This window comes from Micropterus dolomieu, linkage group LG10 (genome assembly GCF_021292245.1).
Source record: "Micropterus dolomieu isolate WLL.071019.BEF.003 ecotype Adirondacks linkage group LG10, ASM2129224v1, whole genome shotgun sequence".
In the NCBI taxonomy this organism is placed as follows: Eukaryota; Metazoa; Chordata; class Actinopteri; order Centrarchiformes; family Centrarchidae; genus Micropterus; species Micropterus dolomieu.
In genome coordinates this window covers 27693019-27702365 of record NC_060159.1, presented here as the reverse complement: position 1 = coordinate 27702365, position 9347 = coordinate 27693019, and the positions used below count along the sequence as shown (strand labels likewise).

The 9347-nt window shown below is 41.5% G+C and overlaps 1 protein-coding gene and 1 long non-coding RNA gene across 2 annotated transcripts in view; one reads left to right on the top strand and one right to left on the bottom strand.

Moving 5' to 3' along the window:
* Positions 1 to 384: 384 nt before the first annotated feature.
* si:ch211-202p1.5 (uncharacterized protein LOC103909337 homolog) overlaps positions 385 to 9347 on the bottom strand; it is a 24596-nt gene continuing 15633 nt past the window's right edge. The window contains exons 2-4 of the mRNA XM_046060934.1: positions 7587 to 7749; positions 926 to 1045; positions 385 to 834 (exon numbers count right to left, since the gene is read on the bottom strand). Of these exons, the coding sequence (XP_045916890.1) occupies positions 729 to 834; positions 926 to 1045; positions 7587 to 7749 (389 nt within the window). The 3' untranslated portion in view covers positions 385 to 728. The remainder of the gene's footprint in view (positions 835 to 925; positions 1046 to 7586; positions 7750 to 9347) is intronic.
* LOC123977890 overlaps positions 7493 to 9347 on the top strand; it is a 5511-nt gene continuing 3656 nt past the window's right edge. The window contains exon 1 of the long non-coding RNA XR_006826784.1: positions 7493 to 7768. This is a non-coding gene — a long non-coding RNA (uncharacterized LOC123977890). The remainder of the gene's footprint in view (positions 7769 to 9347) is intronic.

The following is a 9347-nucleotide window of genomic DNA, read 5'->3' as shown; positions in this document are numbered from 1 at the left end:
ATGCACGTTATCCAGTCTACCCTAACCATTACATGCGTCCCTGCTCTCGGAATATATCAATGTTTTCTCTTGACTTTATTCTCATAATATCAGATTATGGCTTTTTCTGGAAAATTACGACTCAAAATCAATTTATTTATGATATCTCAGTCTTTTTTTGTGGCTCTAATACTCAGTTGTGGTCTTTTGACAGCCCTTTCTGAGACGACTGTATGTGAACGCAGAGATTTGAAAGTGTCCATGCAAACACTCCATATGATCCATAGTTCACCAGTCCACATAAAAACATTTAAACTAACTCGAGGCTGTTACAACCTGGAAAAAGAGTCATCACTGTGGAGCTGTGAGGTTTTTGGCCCAAAACAACAGAGCTGTGTTCGACTGCGCCGACACTTTACAGGAAGAATTTATAATATATAACACCAAAACCTTTCTGGCTGTGTAACTTCTGGTCGCAGCTGAAATGTTTTCCGTCCCTCAGTGCTACAAATCAGCTGAGATCATCGGTAACAGAAAGTTCACAGGTTCGACTGTGTGTCATCAGCCGAATGTTATAAAGATGAGCTTGTCAGTGGTCAGCACGCCTATCCTAATACTTCCCCATCGTTAACTTTACATAACACACCCACACTGTACACGTCCAAACCGGCATCAGGTAGAAAGACAAACTAAAGGGTCCATTTGGTTATTTCTGATGCGTGAAGGACCTCCATCGTGCCTCCTCTCTCTCAGGTCTGGTGTTTGAGTGCGTGTCGGCTCCTTTTTTCCCAGAATGCAGCTCTGTATCTCTTCAGCCGTGTCTCAGTCGTCCTCTTCGCTGCAGCGTTTTCCCCTCTGAGGAAAAGAAATGGGATGAGAAACAGTGTGAGTGTACGTTATTAGTTTGTGCTCCTCCTAAGGCATGTTGGTGTGCGCTGGTCCTCACTCTGCCGGCGTCGGGACGGAGCAGAAGCTCAAACACTCGGCGTCCTGTGCGTCTGTGCAGAAGCAGCGGCCGAGTTCCCTTCTGAGGCGGACCGGACCAAATCCATAAGGAACCACATGGCTGAAAAACAGAAAACAAAAGAGTCACTCTTGAATACTCACACATCATTGACCACACTGACCACACTGACCTCACTGACCTCGTGGATCTCGGTCTGTGATGTTCAAGGTGAAGTCATTTCCCCTCAACACTTCTGCGTCTGCTTCAAGGAGATTTTAACTGGTCTTGAAACATTTTAACACTGCTGCCTCTATACGAAGCATACGCAGCTCGTTCTCGCCTATGACTCATATTTACATTTTTGTCAGGCCGCGTCCTCTACTGGCATAAGAAATCAGGTGATGTAGTATAAAGAGTCAGTCTACTTGCCATCCGGAAATGTTGAGTGCCTCAAAGTTTTAAGCTAGATATGTTAAGTATGGATCCCCAGCATTGTGAAACTGCCGGATGCTAACTTGCACATGCTAGCAATTAGCATAATTAGCAGAAAGTAGCATAATCACATGTATGGACACTATTTCAGAATGTGCTTGGCCAATTTGGACAATCTTGGGAGTGGTTTTGGGGGTTACTGAGGATGGTGAATCCATTATTGAAAAAACACAAAAAGGCCATTTAAACTGAAATGGCCATATTTCAACTCCTGGTGGACCAATTTTGATGGTTTGAAATTTTGGTTACATGTTTGGGTCTATTTTGAGTTTATTTAAATGCTTAATATGTTGGACCTGCATTTCAGAATCAAGAGATATCAGTTTCATTGATGTGAAATCCCACCTTGCAACTGGTTTCTTCTCTGTAGCTGTTCGTTCACATTTTCCTGTAAGTAGCGTGGATTTCATTGTGGGGAACGATAAAGGTTTATCCTGACCCAGAAGTGGTGGGTAGTCTGACCCTAGAAGTTGAGCCTGAACTGGCTCAGAGGCACCCCGAGGTTGATCCTGTCGGTGTTTTGACGAGGTCACAGGTTCAGAAACAGGGTCACGATGTGGACCACCTTGTTCACACGCCTGATTGCAGGAAGAAGCGCCTGTGTAATGTTACTATGCTTAAGCGCTATCATTCTAGGAAAGGTGTTCAGTCCAAGAAGAGGTTGATGCCATTAACATTCAACCTGGCTAAGTGCGATTTCAGGAAGATCACCGTCTCGTACTTAGGACAACAGGTCGGCCACGGCCAGGTTGGTCCTGTTGATGCCAAAGTTTCTGCCATTTCAGCCTACGCAGTCCCAACAACCAGTCATGAACTCCACTGTTTTCTCGGGATACCATGTGGGGATTCGATACAAGAAGGGGGTCGACATCGTGGTAGCTGACACGTTGTCCTGTGAGTGAGGTGTCCTTTCTGGTCAGTGTGTTCATGACAATCTTGGGTAAAATGACTAAAGAATTACTGCGTGTCTTCTTGTACCCTTGGGTATAGTATTTGAAAGCTTGAATGTGCCCTGATAAGTGTGTGACACACACACTAAATTTTAGACTGCAACGATCACTAAAAAAGCCTGCGAAATCCTGGAGGGACTGAAATAGATGCATTACCTGATCCCTATGCATTCTGCAAACAGCTGTTTAAAAAAATAGTATTATAAACAAGTTGTCTTTCTTCAAAACAAATGCATGGCTTAGCCAGATCAAGATCTTCACACAGGAGGCGACGGAAACAGCAACTCTGTCCACAAACGTGAAGTTCCTTGAATTTGCTGTAATTCATAATAATAAAAACAGCTTTTCTGGTCTTTGAAGGTGCAGATATGCATATGTTTGCCTCTTCAATGAATCTTACTCTATAGACTCGTTTTGCAAAATGGTAGATCTACAAGGAGTCTGAGGGACCAAACGTGGTTTCTGCTGCCACCCTTTAAAAGCACCGTGGCTCTGGCATGTGCGCTGCCTCACTTGGTGCTTGAGTCGACGTTCGTTGAAGGAATAGTTTGACATTTTGGGAAATATATCGTTAGACTCAGTTTTGTTTTACTGCTGTGTGAATCATCCGGCTGCACATCCATCTGGTGCCAGTGTGACCGCTGCGACGGTTCGCAGCCGGCTGCAGGTTGGAGGGGGATCCATCGCTGGATTAGTGGTGGGCTGAACTAGACCGCAAGGAGAACTGCCAGCAGATGCCAGTGGTTTAACAGTGCTACATTTATGTCAAAACAAGGATATAGCTTAAAATAAAACTACGGTTTCATCTTTATTGTTTCTAAAATGCTTGTCACATTTTTGAAGGCAGGTTTCTTGGAGCAGCAGTTGGACTGAATTTAGATGCGAGTCCAGGTTTGATAAATCATTTCACAGATATCACATTGTTGAAAGGCTTTGTGTCTTATTTTTAATCAAACGGTCACACATCTGGATCCCATTTCCACTTTGTGGCCGGTGATAAAGTATGACCCTTTCATCTGCCAGCCTTCCTCATCCCTCCACCATCCTCCATCAGCGCTCTCCCAGCTCCTCTCTGCAATATCATTTATTTTATTTTCTATACTTTGTTAACTTTTATTTCACTGTGTTGGCTTCACTTCCACTTGTATTTGTTTGACCCTTTGACACATAGTGAGCCCCTCACTCCCCCATTTAGTCACTGTGTTTCAGTACAGGGATGCTGAACTGCTGAACTGTAGCTCGATGAATTATGGCTCCACTGCACCGGGATCCCTTGGACTCTTTGGTTCTTGTCTCTATTTAAAGAGTTATATGCATTCCTGTCGCTAGACAGGAACGTTGATTTTGGACGATTCTGGAAAACTCTGAACTATATGCATGACAAAGTATTCTAATATTCAATACCAATGTATATGTGCCAGAAAATGTATGCTTATGTTAGGTCTATGTCCTTGAAGTCAGACTCCCAACCACCCTGACCATCAAGGTGTCTGCATCAAAGACCCCTGGTTGGAGAATCCCGATTGATTTCAGTGTTTAGTTTTTCACTCGTGAGGACGGAGAGCTAAATATCTGTGTGAAAATCAGATTATAAAAATATTTAATCTGAAAGTACTTTTGGAGTTTTTCTGGTACACAGGACCTCCCTTAAAAGGTATTTAGTGTTACTGTACTTACTGAGTCAGAATAAACTACAGTGTGTGTGTGTGTTCATGCTGATGAAAGGAACATGTCACCCAATGCTGCAGTGAGGCTCACTGATGTGTTTTAGTAGTGTCTACACAACAATTGGGCTCTATGGCTCCGCGGAAAAAGATATATCAGGTGTTAGTAGATCCATTCGCTGTTGGCTCACAGGAAGCAAGAAAATCTCCAGGCTTCTCATCAAGCACATGCTACCTAGTTTACATATTTAAAACAAAATGGAGTTTCTACAGGAAGTGCTGCAGGCGTAAACAGCACTCAGGAGCTCCCTGTCGCCCACAGGGTTTAGTGGTATAGTTAGTGATGGTGGGAATTGCCAGTGCTGTTTAAAAACGTCTTTATGATGAAGGCAGGAAGATTGCATTTTACCACACTGCTATGTTTAGACTAAACTAACAATCTGAGACTTAGTGAGAGGGTTCCACCGCTGCACAAGCTGTTTTTGGCTCATCTCTGGAAGCTATTTCAGTGACACAACTCTTTAATTAGTCATTTATTTCGAATGTGACTTATTGGCATGACATGAAAAACAACAGTATAGTATGTTGGCAAGCAATACAGCATGTTTTGTGAAACACAATCACACAGGTTGGTTAAATGTGTAAAAGTCGCTGATGAGATTAAAGAAAGGAGCGGCAAAAATAAACCACAAAATCCAATTTACAACTGAAATAAAGTCAATTTTAACAACATGGCAACAATAGTATGTACCACCTAATATTTACCTTAAAATCCTTAGATCTGAACAGAAATGATCACAAATCCTTCTCGTTTTAATTGTTTCATGTGAACTGGGCTTATGAAGACTCAGACTGTGCAGAACTGGTTGTGGGCAATTTAAGGTCCGACCACGATGATTTCAGACTTTTTGTGGTCCCTCTGGTGGGTTTGTGTTAAAAGGGTTAAACAGGCTTATTTAGAAACAGCAAGAGGAAACATGGCAGAAATGAACCTTCCTTAGGAAAGGTGCTCTTTCTTATTAGCTTCACCACATCTAACTGCTTACTCATTGCTTGTGCATACTGAACTACAGTGAAGTTAATTGCTACCAATTGTGAAGGCAGCTGTGCATCTGGGTCCTATTTCAGGCCAAAAAAAAGGTTTTGGTGCTGACAAAATAATCCTGAGATGAATGTGAAAAACCAACAGCGAACAACAATGTGACTTCTGTGATTGCTGTAACAAAGCAGCGATGTCACCTTTAGCCAGTATATAAAGTCATCGTATATTATTTTTTAATGGTGACCACTCCAGCTCCAACAGAGAGTGTTGCCTCATGGGTTGTTTGCAGCCTTAAAGTTGCCTCGCTAGCAAGTTTCTTTAAGTCTATTTGTAGTGAGCCGTTTGGAGTCAGTACTGAAAGTGTTCAGACAGCAGTATTGAATATAAACTGTATATATACACAATATTATACAGTTAGTAAAGTCGCAGGAAAAGTATGTGTACCCTTTGGAATTACCTGGATTTCTGCATAAATTGGTCATGAAGTGTGATCTGATCTTCATCTAAGTCACAAAAATAGACAAACACAGTCTGCTTAAACTAATACCACACAAACATTTATTTGTTTTTATGTTTTTAGTGCAGGGTGTAAAAAGTATGTGAGTCAGGAGTCAGACAACCTGGAGTCCAATCAATGAGACGAGATTGGAGGTGTTGGTTAGAGCTGCCCTGCCCTGTAAAAACACACATCAATTTTAATTTTGCTTGATATGAACTGTGCCTTGAAGAAAAAAGCTGTCCGAAGAAGAATTGTCGACTTGCATGAAGCTGTAAAGGGTTACAGAAGTATCTCTAAACCACCAGGGAGGAAGCCACTACTGTCCAAAAAAAGTTTCAAAACAGCACCTGGATTTTCCACTTGCAAAATATTTTGTGGACAGATGAAACCAAAGTTGAGTTGTTTGGAAGGAACATGCAACCCTACGCGTGGAGGAAAAAAGGCACAGCACACCATCATCAAAACCTCATCCACGACTGTGAGGTATGGTGGAGGGGGAATCATGGTTTGGGGCTCCTTCGCTGCCTCAGCGCCATGAAGAGTTGCTAATACTGACACAAAAATGAATTCCAAATTTTATCAAGAAATTTAGCAGTAGAATGTAAGGCCATCTCTCCGCCAATTTAACCTCAACAGCTTGGTTTCAAGCTTCCTCCTGACCATTATTCAGGTCTGATCTGCAAATACCAGAAATGTTTGGCTGATGTTATTGCTTGACATGTTGCAGGACGAGGCAGCTGACATATTGAATGTAATTATTTTCTGTATCATCCGGGGAAACATCCGAAAGGTCCAGACATGATGAGTTTTATGTTACAAAACGCAACTAAAATAAACAGATGGATGGAAGTGAAGGTTTGAGTTAATCTTCACCGATGAAGTGGGTTACAACCTTTGTGTACAACAGTTTTTTTGGTTAGTGTTTAAACGAAGCAGTGACCAAGTCTTCAAGCCTGGTAAGAGCCATTGTGGTGTCCAGTGGTTCTAACATCTTGTTTCACAGCCTTTTGTTTTGAGGCCTCCTATTTGACATATAAAGCACAGCTGAAGTTGAGAAGTGTGTAATTTAAGGTGTTTTGACATGCTGCCCTGGGTGTCCACAACATGATGTTTAGAGGAGAATTTAGAGGAGACATGCCTACAGGGAGGCCAACTATGTCTTTTCATCTGTTTTCAATTGTTTTCTCAAAGACAAAATATAAAGAAACCAAAGACTGTGTGTCAGCCTTTTTATTTGTCTTTTTATCTTCCATGAAGTGGTAAACTCGCAACTCAGAAGCAAGTTTATTACATTTTCTTTAAAAACAAAGAAACGTATATAGACTCTTTCAGTGTGAACGTAATGGAGTGAAAAAGAGAATATAAACAATCTACTGAATGAATGTACTGGCACTAACAGGAAAACTGAGCAGGTTTAATAAGAAACACTGCTGGAACATTTCTATGAGAATTGTCATATTTCATACTTAAAAAAAAAACATGTTCACCACAAGAAGACTGCAATGTAAACACCAGCATGGAAACAGTTTGAAATTAATTGAGCTTTTGGCTTTTTAAAATACAGACCAACAAAATAACACAACTAAAAACCAAAGTTGTTTACAAGAGGGTTTACATTTTGAATATAATCTGTAAGTGAAACCTTCCAATCGTGTATTTGAACATATCTGTAATGTGGATACTATGAATTGTGTTTTTAGATGCAGATTGTGCTTGCAATTCTGTAACCTGTTATTTTCAACACTTAAAATCACTGACTTGGCAAAGCAGTGAAAGTTTATCTTAGTTTTGGACTCTGCTGTGAGTGAACGCCTCCCATCCTCCCTCACAAACCACCCAGCTACTGCTACAGGGAAAACCTTGTACAGCCCTCTGAGGGTTTCGGACAGATTATTGATTGCTTCTTATCTTTGGTTTTGGTTTTATTATCACATTTTAACACCGTAAAAATTTATCACAGTGTTCCATTACTGTGAAAACAAACTCTTTCTTTTCTTGCTGACGGTGAACTCACCTCGGGGTGTTGACCCAGACGATGCCAATGTGGCAGAAGAAAATACACTCCTTGTCTTTCTGGTTCTCGCAGGAACAGCGCTTCTCTCGCCGGTGGGCCGTGTGGGGGAGCTGCTCCACGGGGCCCTCCTCCGCTGTGGGGCTCGTAACAGAGAAGGAAGAGGCTGGAAAACACAAGTGGAGGTGGTTAGAAACTTATCTTTATTATTTTAGTATGTAATGGCTATATGTATTCTGTCATAATGAGAGTCTATTTCTTTTTTAAATTCATGTTTAGAAAAGTTCCTGCTTGTAATGTTCCTATTAAGAACCAGATAATTAGGTGTAAAATTCTTACATTTAGTTTTCACTTTATGTGGTTACGTACCAATATTTTGTAGGCACCAAAACTGTTCTCTTAGCCAGATTTCCTTTAAAAAAAATATTCAGTTTTCTGTTGCTCTTCACACCGCAGTCAGGCTATTTAGGAAGTGCATGAGAGGGCCCTCCTCTAAAGTCCAGGGAGTAAAGTTATTGCTTACAGTCAGCTTTTGTGTGGACCTTCTCGGTATTTCCAGCACCTACATCTGTAATCTTTGGATGGCAATGTCTCCTCTTTGTTCCACACTGAAATGTCATAGTATTTATTTGATGGAATGGCAAAAGTATATTTGTACATACATTCATAGTTCCCTGACGATGAATTCTAATGAGGTGATCCCCTTGACAATTCCTACAGTGCCAACTAGTGCTGAGACGATTCATCGAGAAACTTAATGAACTAGATTACTGAAAAAAAGCATTGGTGCAAATTGTTTGCACTGTTGCTTTGTTTAAGCAGTATTTAGCACTATATGAAGCAAACTGTTTCGCACAGATGATTTTTACTGTCGCACAACGACAGGGACAAGTGAAGACAACCTGATCTGATGGCGAGGACTGCAAAATGGTTAGTTGTAAATGTATAAATGTGCGTTTGTTGTTATTGTTCTCTGACTGGTTAGTCCGTGAGTTTGGGTCGTAACATTACAGGGATTTGAGTTACACAGCTGATCCAGGTACTGGAGCCGCCAAGCAAAAGTGTTTCTCATCTAATCACTCGATGAATCTATGAAATCATCTGTAGAATGCTCGATTATTAAAACAATCGCAACACGAGGTTGTGAAGTGAGAAACACACTTTCATGTTCCCCCTCAGGATGAACTGTAATCATTTTGGTGATCCTCTGATCAACATGTGTCCAGCACTTTGGTTCACTACCAAATACCTGGCTGTACACTCTTGGACAGTCTTGGTGAGGTATTCTATGCTAAATATTTGACCAGCTGGTGCTAGACGGGAAGCTCTTAGGATTCGGCCTGTAGAAACCATGAATATATAGTTGATACTCCAAACCAAAGTGGTGCTTTGCATTGGCATCCTGAAGAAATCTTCTGACTGACAACTGTACTGTGTGACAAAGGAGAGCGTGTGAGGCAAACTCTTAGTCCTGACATGGGTCTTCATCCAATAATCACAACAATCAACGCTCCAGGAAAGCTAAACATTATCACATGTTCAGCCCAGGTGAGCGCATCCTGGTTTCTGTACCATGACTACTTCAAATGACATAATCCGACACGGCTGGTGTGTGTTGCCCTGAAGAGTGTGTGACCCATCTTTTCCTTTGTTAATAAGTTTTGGCATGTGGCCGGCACCTCACAGGCGTTAGAACAACTCTCTGCCTCTTTACACTTTACAACCACAGCATGAGCAGAAGTGTTATACTGTAACTCTACACCT